The sequence below is a fragment of the Salmo salar genome, chromosome 11, assembly GCF_965601325.2.
Source record: "Salmo salar chromosome 11, fSalSal1, whole genome shotgun sequence".
In the NCBI taxonomy this organism is placed as follows: Eukaryota; Metazoa; Chordata; class Actinopteri; order Salmoniformes; family Salmonidae; genus Salmo; species Salmo salar.
This window is the reverse complement of record NC_138301.1, coordinates 112860827-112874837: the sequence shown is the minus strand read 5'-3', so window position 1 is coordinate 112874837 and position 14011 is coordinate 112860827. Positions and strand designations below refer to the sequence as shown.

General features: G+C 47.0%; 1 protein-coding gene across 1 annotated transcript in view; it reads right to left on the bottom strand.

Moving 5' to 3' along the window:
- Nucleotides 1-786: 786 nt before the first annotated feature.
- The window catches only part of LOC106563761 (uncharacterized), a 33673-nt gene continuing 20448 nt past the window's right edge, over nucleotides 787-14011 (bottom strand). The window contains exons 18-25 of the mRNA XM_082958286.1: nucleotides 7912-7938; nucleotides 7596-7664; nucleotides 6768-6830; nucleotides 6514-6540; nucleotides 5720-5773; nucleotides 3927-4013; nucleotides 2745-2783; nucleotides 787-2059 (exon numbers count right to left, since the gene is read on the bottom strand). Of these exons, the coding sequence (XP_082814412.1) occupies nucleotides 2057-2059; nucleotides 2745-2783; nucleotides 3927-4013; nucleotides 5720-5773; nucleotides 6514-6540; nucleotides 6768-6830; nucleotides 7596-7664; nucleotides 7912-7938 (369 nt within the window). The 3' untranslated portion in view covers nucleotides 787-2056. The remainder of the gene's footprint in view (nucleotides 2060-2744; nucleotides 2784-3926; nucleotides 4014-5719; nucleotides 5774-6513; nucleotides 6541-6767; nucleotides 6831-7595; nucleotides 7665-7911; nucleotides 7939-14011) is intronic.

Genomic DNA, 14011 nt, shown 5'->3' with positions numbered 1-14011 from the left:
GGGGGGATATTTGACTAGGGGAGGGATGATATTTGACTAGGGGAGGGGTGATATTTGACTAGAGGAGGGGTGATATTTGACTAGGGGAGGGGGGATATTTGACTAGGGGAGGGGGGATATTTGACTAGGGGAGAGGGGATACTTCACTAGGGAAGGGATGATATTTCACTAGGGGAGGGGGGATATTTGACTAGGGGAGGGGGGATATTTGACTAGTGCAGGTTGATATTTAACTAGGGGAGGGGTGATATTTCACTAGGGGAGGGGGGATATTTGACTAGGGGAGGGGTGATATTTCACTAGGGGAGGGATGATATTTGACTAGGCTTGGGGTGATATTTCACTAGGGGAGAGATGATATTTGACTGGGCTTGGGGTGATATTTCACTAGGGGAGGGGTGAGGTCGGAGGAGGAGGTGTGATACTTGACTAGTGCAGGGTTGATATTTGACTAGGGGAGGGGTGAGGTTTGACGAGTGCAGGGGTGATATTTGACTAGGGGAGGGGTGATATTTGACTAGGGGAGGGGTGAGGTTTGACGAGTGCAGGGGTGATATTTGACTAGGGGAGGGGTGACACTTGACTAGGGGAGGGGGGATATTTGACTAGGGAAGGGGTGAGGTCTGAGGAGGAATGACATTATTCCTGATATGTATTCCGTAGTTATATATCTAAAACAAATTAGCTAGCTTCTTATAACATGAAGCAGGCCATGAATGCCTATGACCTTACCACCAACATTAGATAAAATACAACTCAAACTTCATAATTAAAAAGACAACAATGTGCATTTGAGATAGTATTTAATATGACTGACAACTTCAATACTGCATGTTTCTAGAACAAACAATAATTAGCCCAATAAGCCCACCTGGTAGGTTTGAAAATATGTATTTTTTTTCTACCTTGATGTCAGATCTAAAAAATCCTTAACCTTTTTAGGCTTGCTATCATTCATTTTACATGAAAATTGAAATATGACTGTTTGAATAGCTCTAACTTTTTCAGGGGCTATGTAACTTGAATATAAGAAAGATCTAAGGAATTTCCACAAAACCTACACACAGGAATATCTCATAATATTTATCTACAAAGTTTTACAGTGTTCTGTATCAATTAACTGGTTAGAGCACTCAGAGGAACGAGAAAGCATTTGATGCAACAACTTTGAAACCATTATAAACATTCTAAAACATTTTAAACCAATATTGATCTAAACATTAAACACATTTAAGAAAACGACTACTGACAAAGGTTAAATCTAAAAAGCCATCGAAAGATCATGGTATTAAAACATTGGTTCATTTCAGATCTGATTAGTTTTAACACACATTATGACAAAAACATACAACCTCATGTAATGGATAACACACTGGTAAGGGATTTACAATTACTTGAAATAAATCCATTCATCTAAGCTAGTGTTTGTCTGTAATTTGTTGTGAGGGATCTGGTGTTTGAATCAAGTCCCTCCAGTCATCTGTCTCTGTCCAACGCAGTCAGTCTGTGTGGTTCCTATTCCACTGTGAGGGCCGTCCTCTGTGCCTCCCCATACCTCTCTCCTAAGGTTGGGATAGGCACCTGGCATTGGGTCCCTGCAGTGAGGACTGGTCCTTTCAAAGCAAAGCGGTCACAGGAGTGATGGGGTAGATGTATTTGCAAGGTGCAGGCTGAGTTGTACACTCCAGTATGGGAACACTAGTGAGCCTGTTAGTCAGAATCAATTATTTATTTCTCCCCGTATAGATGAAAGCAGCAACATTTGTCCATCCGGTAGGTGTTGAGTGCATTTGCTGCTGCTTTCCGTTTGTCACCAGTCTCCCCTCTTTGTGTGCATGATATCCTTCCTCTAAGTAATCTCATAACAACAAAAAACTAGTTTTCAATTCATATACTAAAAGTAAAAAATATGGATTGTGATAGACCCACAATCCAAATTCCAATACGAAAAACTCAATATATTAAATTAGAATTGGCAACAAAAAAACAACAACATTTGAGTTTTATTTGAAAAATATATATCGATATGTACAGATCCCATGTCCCGGGTCAGTCATCACTGAAAAAGAGCAAGAGCAGAGACATACATTCACTGTCAGGTAAATAATACTGTACAATGACACTGTACACTATGTAAGCTGAAATATAACTTCTTAAACACCCCTAAAGGTGTCTGAATGGTTCCCATCTGAAACAGTTCGTGCATACATTCTAACAACATTTTGTGCCGTTTTTGTTCTTTATGGTATTCAACAAGGGTTTTTTCGGCTGTTTGTGCACACAAATGTTTTCTCGAGGCAAGCCAAAGTCGGTAGCCGAAGTCTACGCCCCTTCGTCGGTCATTGGTCAACAGTAGGGATTCTTCAATTAAGTGTTTGTTGTCATTCAACGAGAGACGACTCGTTTTCATACACATTTTTTCATAGAAAAATACTGCACCAAACATCTTAGTTTGATGTAAAATTGGGCGACTAAGATCTCTTCGGCAAAAATGTCAAAATGAATGACAGATTTCTTGAGTTATCTTAGATGAATTCTGACTATTTTGAGGAAGTGTATACTGACTACGCTTCTCAAGATGGAAAAACAGTACTATTCCCGCTTTTTTCTAGTTTTTTAAGGCACAGATGTTCACTTCGCCTAGCCAAGTTCTGCTAGGAGCAAACCCGAACCTAGTATGCAGATACCTTAATACAGCCTAACACCCAAAAATGGCTTCATAGAAGTAGTGTTGCTGTACAAACCTTATGCCAACATCCAGGTATGGGTAATCCATCCCGACCCTGGTGACGGAAAAGAAACACATGCAGTATTGCATCGCCAATAGATGAATACAGATGGTCTGTAACAACAAAGGGCTAGGAGGAGGGATATCTAACAGCACACAGCAGTCATGCTGTCAAACCATCCATTAAACTAATACCATGTTACAGTGGTTAAAACCAGTGACATCCCAGCTCATGACATGATTCAGTAGCTGACGTAACATCGTAAAACACTGACAACATTACTTCACATAGGAGGAGCACAACACCGATGTCACAACATTAGACACCACACCCACCCCCGGTGATAAGAGTTTAAACACAGTTTCTGTTCAGCTAGACTACAGGCAGGGATGAGCACATTCAGCACAGTAAAGAACAGGTAGCTCCGCTGCAGTGGTAGACATGCTGGCCCAGGTTATCATGTTTTGAGGATCTGACTATTGTGTTTTGCCGCTAACATAAGACTACCAATTAGGAGACCCAGTGTCTTGCTGGTTTGTTGCTGGCTAATTATGTCTAACTAAGTATGGCTCAACATTTTTAAAAAGCACTCGCATATCTGAGTTATCTTGTTGCAGGTGCCTTTAAAAGCTTGGGCCAAGGCCAAGAGGCCAACACGTAAGCTTGAATAAAACAAAGGGAAACTAGCAAGAGCAGTGTGCGGGTTTCTTTTTTTTTGGGGGGGGGGGGGGGGGTAAGTATGGCTACCACTGCATCACAGAAAGCAGGAAGACAGACAGGGGATGGAGTTAATGAGGGGTGGGGGACAGAAATACAGAAAGAGAGAAAGCAGAAATACTATACCAGGGGGCAAGGGGCGCCTGAGGGTTGCCCCGCCTCCCCAGGGTGTTCTTTACCCCCATTGGTGCCCTGTCAGCAAGAGCCATTCCGAAAATGTCACTCCTTTATTCAGTTGATACAGTGCTTTGTATACTGTCTGTCTATAGCCACTTACTCAAGTCCTGACCTCAGTCATACAAACATCTCAGTCATATATAAACATTTCCATTATGTAAACATCTCATATTACTATAAACATCTACACTCCAATGGAACCTAATAATTGTGTTATTTAGAGAAAGAAAGGTTTGCCCTTGAATGAAAAGGCAGTGTTAGAGTAAAGAGTGAGTGAAGAGGAGACAGGAAGAAGTGTCATACCACAGGACAGGGCTGGTCCAGTCCAGGGGGGCCTTGCTCGCCCTTCTGTCCCTTCAGTCCCTTCTTTCCCAGCATCCCCCTGTCGCCCTGAGAGAGAAGAGAGACAAATAATAATATATAATAATTAGGGCTTTTAGAGTTATTCAGTTAACTTAGGTTAACCTTTTGTCATTTTAGTGCATAATAAAACATATATATATATTGCATAGTCTGAAAACATCCAAAATACATAATGTATACAAATAAAAACAACAATGCAATGTCAAAACATGTTGACATTGATGTTAAAGAAATTGTGCTTCATGAATTTTCCTGAACCATTACTTTGGAAAAAATCAAGACGTCACTATTCTTGTAATGCTTTTTGTAATTTGAGTAAATTCTGAATTTGCGATTATTCGTGACTAATCAAAGCAATTCCTGCGATTAACTCGATAAATTATTTTTCATCATTTGGCAGCCCTAATAATAATAATATATGCAATTTAGCAGACGCTTTTATCCAAAGCGATTTACAGTCAGGGCTGCAAACATGTTTTCCATATGGGTGGTCCAGGGAATCAAATCTACTATCCAAGTTACAGAGACCCACAGAGGAGACAAGTCTCTCATCGAGCATTCATTTCTTCTCCAGATTATACTATAAATAATCCTCCTCCTACTCACCTCGACACCCCCCCCCCCCCCCCCCCAAAAAAAACGTAACCAGCACGTGCACTTGACCCCCCCTTCTAGCTCTGACTCTACTGATCAAATCAAATCAAATTTTATTTGTCACATGCACCGAATACAACAGGTGTAGACCTTACAGTGAAATGCTTACTTACAAGCCCTTAACCAACAATGCAGTTAAAAAAAAAAATGCGAATAAGAAATAAAAGTAACAAATAATGAAAGAGCAGCAGTAAAATAACAATAGCAAGGCTATATACAGGGGGTACCGGTACAGAGTCAATGTGGAGACTATATACAGGGGGTACCGGTACAGAGTCAATGTGGAGACTATATACAGGGGGTACCGGTACAGAGTCAATGTGGAGACTATATACAGGGGGTACCGGTACAGAGTCAATGTGGAGACTATATACAGGGGGTACCGGTACAGAGTCAATGTGGAGACTATATACAGGGGGTACCGGTACAGAGTCAATGTGGATACTATATACAGGGGGTACCAGTACAGAGTCAATGTGTAGGCTATATACAGGGGGTACCGGTACAGAGTCAATGTGGAGGCTATATACAGGGTGTTACGGTACAGAGTCAATGTGGAGACTATATACAGGGGGTACCGGTACAGAGTCAATGTGGAGGCTATATACAGGGGGTACCGGTACAGAGTCAATGTGGAGGCTATATACAGGGGGTACCAGTACAGAGTCAATGTGGAGGCTATATACAGGGTGTACCAGTACAGAGTCAATGTGGAGGCTATATACAGGGGGTACCAGTACAGAGTCAATGTGGAGGCTATATACAGGGGGTACCAGTACAGAGTCAATGTGGAGGCTATATACAGGGGGTACCAGTACAGAGTCAATGTGGAGGCTATATACAGGGGGTACCGGTACAGAGTCAATGTGCGGGGGCACCGGTTAGCTACGTTATTGAGAAAAAATGCTCTTTGCTTGTGATATGTGGATGTCCCACCTAGCTATCTTAAGATGAATGCACTAACTGTAGTGGCTCTGGATAAGAGCGTCTGCTAAATGACTCACATGTAAATGTATAATGTTAGGTAAAGAAGATGAATAATCACAGCCACAGTAGCCACTGTTGTGCCTGATACCCACCTTGTCTCCTCTGCCCCCTCTCTCCCCCTTTTGTCCCATCAGCCCGGGGAAACCCTGGCATGGAAAGAGGTGGTGGTTAATGAAGTGTCTTTAAAAGACTGTGTTGGTTGTTAGTGTTACAAAAAACACTATTTGGCCCCCATAAGAATACAGTTGAATAGCCTTGTCATAGCTGTTCCACTCCGTATTTAATCTTGCTCTTGTGACTGACAGGGTTCAAACCAGCTATCCTGCATGTCACAAGACTGTGTCATAGAGGGGAATAGAAGGCACATCCCTTATAGGCAAAATTTGAACCGTTTTGAACGGACAAATTCATAGGAATGAAATAAATGAAACATGCCATGATGGCTTCAGAAACCACCAGAAGCTTCTGTTTACCACAGTGACCATTTAATTCTACCTGTACTCCTCTACTTTTCCTGGCTGGCAAAGTACCAGGATGTTGTCTCTGGTTTTGAATCTGAATTTAGAGAACTGAATTTGAAAACTGAAGTTGAATATATGACATTTTGATCAACTTTAATTATACCATAGTTGTAAACTTGATACATAGAAAATTAATGCAATATCTACCATATTGAAACTGAATATTCAATGAAATGTAAATTGAATGATTAAACTGAATGCAATATTAACTCAATTCAGTTTCAAATCAAAGTTCATTTATGAATTAAATTATTTAATTTGTGCAATACAAATTCTAAAATATTAAATTCAATAACCTAATACAAATTCTAAATTATGGAATTCAAATCCCTCCAAAGAAATGTGACAGATTTAGACATACTTACATCTAATCCTGGCAATCCTTGCTCTCCCTGTTGAAGAAATTAAATATGATCAAGTTCATTCAGAAGCAGTTTACTTTGGAAAATGTCTCTGAAGGGTCTCTGATACCCTGTCCACTCTGATTCAGAGGGGTTGGGTTAAATGCGGAAGACATATTTCAGTTGAATGCATTCAGTTGTACAACTGACTAGGTATCCCCCTTTCCCATTCTCTTTCCATTTCCACAAAAACAGGGCATATGAAAAATGCTGCTAACCTTTACCCCTTTGGTGCCAGGGAGACCAACCAATCCTATAGAACCTGGAAGACCCTGGGTACCCTGTGTGCAGAAATAGTGTAATCAGTTATGTTATCTGTAATATGATATGCAGCAGGGTTGGGGACAATTCTGAATTGAGTTGCGAATTATTCTTTAATTCCTATTCAATTCTTGAATATGACTTTGGAATTTGGAAATTGATTTCAATTAAATAAAATTCTATGAAATTCAAATGACTATTTATTCTACATTCAAATATATATGTTTATCTTGACATACTGTATGTGACCAATAACATGTAAAACATATCGATGAAACATTTGACTTTTAAAGATTAATTCTCTCTAAATTAATTACAAATAATTACATATTCTAAGATACTTTTTTATGTTTATAATTAATTTACACATTATAATTCAGTTACACCTTATTAAATATGAAATAAAATACATTTCCCAGATTGCATCAAACACTACAGAATGGAAGGAATCAACCTAATCTCACAAATATTAATAAATAATGTGTGACATGTTTCAGTTGTAATCAAATGGTGTCTGTATTCTTTGTAGTAATAAGTGTAAGATGCTTTTGGTAAAAGATTAGTCAAAGGAATGATAATGTTATGCTTCATGTCTCAGCAGAATGTATTTACATTCAGTTCTACTTCCTTTAACTCAAATTCAATTCTAATTCTGCTTCCTGTGGGGTGTGTCCAATTCAAATTAGTATTTCAAATGATGGATTGAATTGAATTAAATTCCGAAATTCCGAATTGACCCTAACCCTGATATGCAGTCTGAGTGAGACGGAATAGGAAATATTTACCCTTAACCCAGGAAGACCTTTGTCACCTGCATCCCCCTTATCTCCTTTCACTCCCTCACCTGGTTCCCCCTGTGAGACATTGACAAAAACACAATTTCAAGCTGGTGCTTACATTTTTCCTTGTGAATTACAATCCATCTTGTCTCTGACTTTCTATAAATACACATTCCATTCACTATTCTCCACCCAGCATTTCATTATCTAATAGGGCTAAAGTTGGAATGACAGGGCATTCTAGTGCAGCTTCAGTAACCTAAAGAACCCTGTGTTGTTTTGTTTTAGGGGCAGGAGGAGATCCAAGCCCTGACTATCTCACCTTGGGGCCAGGCCTTCCATCAAGTCCCTGAAAAACACAATTTGTTATGTCATTCTCTTTGTAAACACTGTTCATCACAAGAGCCTGTAACAGAACATATAGCATAAAAAAAAACATGAATATCATTGGAGATATACTAGGTTCCTCTGAGATCAAGTTGAGGTTATGGAGTGTTTGTCAAGGATCTAAGTTATTTGCAGAGAGAATATATATGTATAGAGAAAGTTTAAGCTTTTGATATCCCCCCTATTATACACTGCTCAAAGAAATAAAGGGAACACTTAAACAACACAATGTAACTCCAAGTCAATCACACTTCTGTGAAATTGTTATGGCTTGGTAATTGTGGAGGAGGAATGAGGCGCAGGAACCAGCGAACACAGGGTAGTGGTGTTTTTAATATACACTCACCAAAAAAAAACAAATGTTCCCACACACAGGGGAGAAAATACATGCGGCGTACAACAACGTCGACATGAACACAAGCCGTCACACAAGAAACAATCATTAATCCCGCACGAACAGGAGCGGGCCAGCTAAACTAAATAGCCCCTCTAATGGCTAATTGACCACAGGTGTCACAAAATAAAAAAAAGGGAAAAGCAAAAGGGAATCGGTGGCAGCTAATAGGCCGGTGACGACGACCGCCGAGCGCCACCCGAGCAGGAGGGGGCGCCACCGTCGGTGGGAATCGTGACAGTACCCCCCTCCTGACGCGCGGCTCCCGCAGCGCGCCGACACCGGCCTCGAGGTCGACCCGGAGGGCGAGGGGCAGGGCGATCCGGACGGAGGTGGTGGAACTCCCTCAACATAGATGGGTCCAGGACGTCCGCCGCCGGCACCCAGCACCTCTCCTCCGGGCCGTACCCCTCCCAGTCCACGAGGTACTGTAGGCCCCTCGCCCGGCGTCGCGAGTCCAGAATGGCCCTTACGCTGTACGCCGGGGACCCCCCGATGTCCAGAGGGGGCGGAGGGACCTCCGGCACCTCATCTTCGTGAAGGGGACCAGCTACCACCGGCCTGAGGAGAGACACATGAAACGAGGGGTTAATACGGTAATAGGAAGGGAGTTGCAACCGATAACACACCTCGTTTATCCTCCTCAGGACTTTGAAGGGCCCCACACACTGCGGCCCCAGCTTCCGGCAGGGCACGCGGAGGGGCAGGTTCCGGGTCGAGAGCCAGACCCTGTCTCCCGGTGCGAACACGGGCGCCTCACTGCGGTGGCGGTCAGCACTCCTCTTCTGCCGCGCACTGGCCTCCTTTAGTGAGTCCTGGACGGCTCTCCAGGTCTCCTTGGAGTGCTGGACCCAGTCCTCCACCGCAGGAGCCTCGGTCTGACTCCGGTGCCATGGTGCCAGGACCGGCTGGTAACCTAACACACACTGAAAGGGTGATATGTTAGTAGAGGAGTGGCGAAGTGAGTTCTGGGCTAACTCAGCCCAGGGAATATACCTCGCCCACTCCCCTGGCCGGTCCTGGCAATACGACCTCAGGAACCTGCCCACCTCCTGGTTCACCCTCTCCGCCTGCCCATTGCTCTCGGGGTGATAACCGGAGGTCAAACTGACCGAGACCCCCAGCCGCTCCATAAACGCTCTCCAGACCCTGGATGTGAACTGGGAACCTCGATCAGAGACAATGTCCTCCGGCACCCCGTAGTGCCGGAAGACGTGGGTAAATAGGGCCTCCGCAGTCTGCAGGGCCGTAGGGAGACCGGGCAATGGGAGGAGACGGCAGGACTTAGAGAACCGATCCACAACCACCAGAATCGCCGTGTTCCCCTGAGAGGGGGGAAGATCTGTCAGGAAGTCAATGGACAGGTGCGACCATGGTCGTTGTGGAACGGGGAGGGGCTGTAACTTCCCTCTTGGTAGATGCCTAGGAGCCTTACTCTGGGCACACACCGAACAGGAAGAGACATAGGCCCTCACGTCCTTAGCTAAGGTGGGCCACCAGTACTTCCCCCTTAGACTCCCCACTGTCCTCGCCTCACCAGGATGACCCGCAGTAGGTAGCGTGTGCGCCCACCGAATCAAACGATCACGAACACCGAGCGGCACATACATGCGCCCCACGGGCACCTGCGCAGGCGCAGGTTCCAACACCAATGCCCGCTCGATGTCCGCGTCCACCTCCCATACCACAGGTGCCACCAGCCTAGACGCTGGAATGATGGGAGTTGGATCGATGGGCCGGTCCTCCGTGTCATAGAGACGGGACAGCGCGTCGGCCTTAGTATTTAGGGAACCCGGTCTATAGGAGATGGTAAACCTAAACCGGGCGAAGAACATGGCCCACCTCGCCTGACGTGGATTCAGTCTCCTCGCTGCCCGGATGTACTCCAGGTTTCGGTGGTCGGTCCAGATGAGAAAGGGGTGTTTAGCCCCCTCAAGCCAGTGCCGCCACACCCTCAAAGCTTTAACCACTGCTAGCAACTCCCTGTCCCCCACATCGTAGTTACGCTCCGCCGAACTGAGCTTCTTCGAAAAGAAAGCGCAGGGGCGGAGTTTCAATGGCGCACCCGAGCGCTGTGATAGCACGGCACCCACCCCAGCCTCGGATGCGTCCACCTCCACTACGAACGCTAAAGACGGGTCCGGGTGCGCCAACACGGGTGCGTCGGTGAACAGCGTCTTCAATTTCTTGAAGGCTCCGTCCGCCTCCGTCGACCATCGCAAACGCACCGGCCCCCCCTTCAGCAGTGAGGTAATGGGAGCCGCTACCTGGCCAAAACCCCGGATAAACCTCCGGTAGTAATTGGCAAAGCCTAAAAACCGCTGCACCTCCTTCACCGTGGTTGGAGTCGGCCAATTACGCACGGCCTTAACGCGGTCACACTCCATCACCACCCCCGTGGTGGAAATGCGATAACCCAGAAAGGAGACGGCTCGTTTGGAAAACTCACACTTCTCAGCCTTAACGTATAGGTCATGCTTCAGCAGTCTACCAAGCACCTTGCGCACCAGGGACACATGCGCGGAGCGGGTGGCGGAATATATCAGAATGTCATCGATATATACAATCACGCCCTGCCCGTGCAGGTCCCTGAGAATCTCGTCAACAAAGGATTGAAAGACGGCTGGAGCATTTTTCAACCCATACGGCATGACGAGGTACTCATAATGGCCCGATGTGGTACTAAAGGCGGTTTTCCACTCGTCTCCCTTCTTGATACGCACCAGGTTATACGCGCTCCTGAGATCCAGTTTTGTGAAGAACTGCGCTCCGTGAAATGATTCCACCGCCGTAGCGATGAGAGGTAGTGGGTAACTAAACCCCACCGTAATAGCGTTTAGACCTCGGTAATCAATGCACGGACGCAGACCTCCCTCCTTTTTCTTCACAAAAAAGAAACTCGAGGAAGCGGGTGAGATGGAGGGCCGAATGTACCCCTGTCCCAGGGATTCCGTGACATATGTCTCCATAGCCGCCGTCTCCTCCTGTGACAAGGGGTACACGTGACTCCTGGGAAGCGCAGCGTTAACCTGGAGATCTATCGCACAATCCCCCTGTCGATGAGGTGGTAATTTAGTCGCCCTCTTTTTACAAAAAGCGATCGCCAAATCGGCGTATTCGGGGGGAATGCGCACGGTGGACACCTGGTCTGGACTCTCCACCGACGTGGCACCTATGGAAACTCCTAGGCACCTACCTGAACACTCCTCTGACCACCCCTGGAGAACCCCCTGTTTCCACGAAATACGGGGATTGTGACCAGCCAGCCAGGGGACCCCCAGCACCACCGGAAACGCAGGCGAGTCAATAAGGAAAAAACGAATGCGTTCCTTATGATTCCCCAGCGTTACCATGTCCAGTGGCACCGTAGACTCCCTGACTAGCCCTGACCCTAATGGTCGGCTATCTAGGGAGTGCACGGGGAAAGGAGAATCTATCGGCACCCGCGGAATGCCCAGCTTAATGGCAAGTCCACGGTCCATAAAATTCCCAGCTGCGCCTGAATCGACTAGCGCCCTATGCTGGGAAGAGGGAAAAAATTTAGTAAACAAAACAGGTAAAAACACATGACCAACAGGGGGTTCTGGGTGAATCTGGTGCTGACTCACCTGAGGTAACCGAGAAGTGTTCTGCCTACCATCTCGACTCCCAGACTGGCTCCTCCGGCACCGGTCGGCCGTGTGTCCTCTCCGACCACAGCTGGTGCAGGAGGAGCCACCTCCTCCGGTGCCCCTTGGCACGGCCCCCCCTACCTCCATAGGGGTAGGGGCGGGGGTGCACGGGGGTGGAACGGGCAGGACCCTCTCCGAACGCCCGCGGGCAGCCAGCAAGTTGTCCAGTCGTATGGACATATCTATCAGTTCGTCCAGGGACAGAGCTGTGTCCCGACAGGCCAGCTCCCTGCGGACGTCCGCCCGGAGACTGCAGCGGTAGTGGTCTATGAGGGCCCTGTCGTTCCACCCCGCCCCAGCAGCCAAGGTCCTGAAGTCCAGCGCGAAGTCCTGGGCACTCCTCGTCTCCTGCCTGAGGTGGAACAGCCGTTCACCCGCCGCTCTTCCTTCCGGAGGGTGGTCGAACACGGCCCGAAAGCGGCGGGTGAACTCCGGGTAGTGGTCCCTCGCCGAGTCTGGACCGTTCCAGACCGCATTCGCCCACTCCAGAGCTCTGCCCGTCAGGCAGGAAACGAGGGCACTCACGCTCTCCTCCCCCGTGGGAGCAGGTCTAACGGTGGCCAGGTACAGCTCAAGCTGGAGCAAAAACCCCTGGCACCCAGCCGCCGCCCCATCGTACTCCCTCGGGAGCGCCAGACGAAGCGCGCCAGAGCCAGACGTCATGGGAGGCGAAGATGGCTGTATCGGGGCAGGTGGAGGTGGAGAGAGGATACCACTTCTCTCCCATCTGTCCATCCTCTCCATCATCTGGTCCATTGCCGATCCGATGCAATGGAGGACTGTCGTGTGGTGGAGTACGCGTTCCTCCATCGAGGGCAGAGGAGTGGCCGCTGCTCCCGCTGATTCCATGCCTTCTATCGTGGTGCGGGATTCTGTTATGGCTTGGTAATTGTGGAGGAGGAATGAGGCGCAGGAACCAGCGAACACAGGGTAGTGGTGTTTTTAATATACACTCACCAAAAAAAAACAAATGTTCCCACACACAGGGGAGAAAATACATGCGGCGTACAACAACGTCGACATGAACACAAGCCGTCACACAAGAAACAATCATTAATCCCGCACGAACAGGAGCGGGCCAGCTAAACTAAATAGCCCCTCTAATGGCTAATTGACCACAGGTGTCACAAAATAAAAAAAAGGGAAAAGCAAAAGGGAATCGGTGGCAGCTAATAGGCCGGTGACGACGACCGCCGAGCGCCACCCGAGCAGGAGGGGGCGCCACCGTCGGTGGGAATCGTGACAGAAATCAAACTGTCCACTTAGGAAGCAACACTGATTGACAATAAATTTCACATGCTGTTGTGCAAATGGAATAGACAACAGGTGGAAATGATAGGCAATTAGCAAGACACCTCCAATAAAGGAGTGGTTCTGTAGGTGGTAACCACAGACCACTTCTCAGTTCCTATGCTTCCTGGCTGATGTTTTGGTCACTTTTGAATGCTGGCGGTGCTTTCACTCTAGTGGTAGCATGAGACGGAGTCTACAACCTACACAAGTGGCTCAGGTAGTTCAGCTCATCCAGGATGGCACATCAATGCGAGCTGTGGCAAGAAGGTTTGCTGTGTCTGTCAGCGTAGTGTCCAGAGCATGGAGGCGCTACCAGGAGACAGGCCAGTGCATCAGGAGACGTGGAGGAGGCCGTAGGAGGGAAACAACCCAGCAGCAGGACCGCTACCTCCGCCTTTGTGCAAGGAGGAGCAGGAGAAGCACTCCCAGAGCCCTGCAAAATGACCTCCAGCAGGCCACAAATGTGCATGTGTCTGCTCAAACGGTCAGAAACAGACTCCATGAGGGTGGTATGAGGGCCCGACGTCCACAGGTGGGGGTTGTGCTTACAGCCCAACACCGTGCAGGACGTTTGGCATTTGCCAGAGAACACCAAGATTGGCAAATTCGCCACTGGTGCCCTGTGCTCTTCACAGATGAAAGCAGGTTCACACTGAGCACATGTGACAGACGTGACA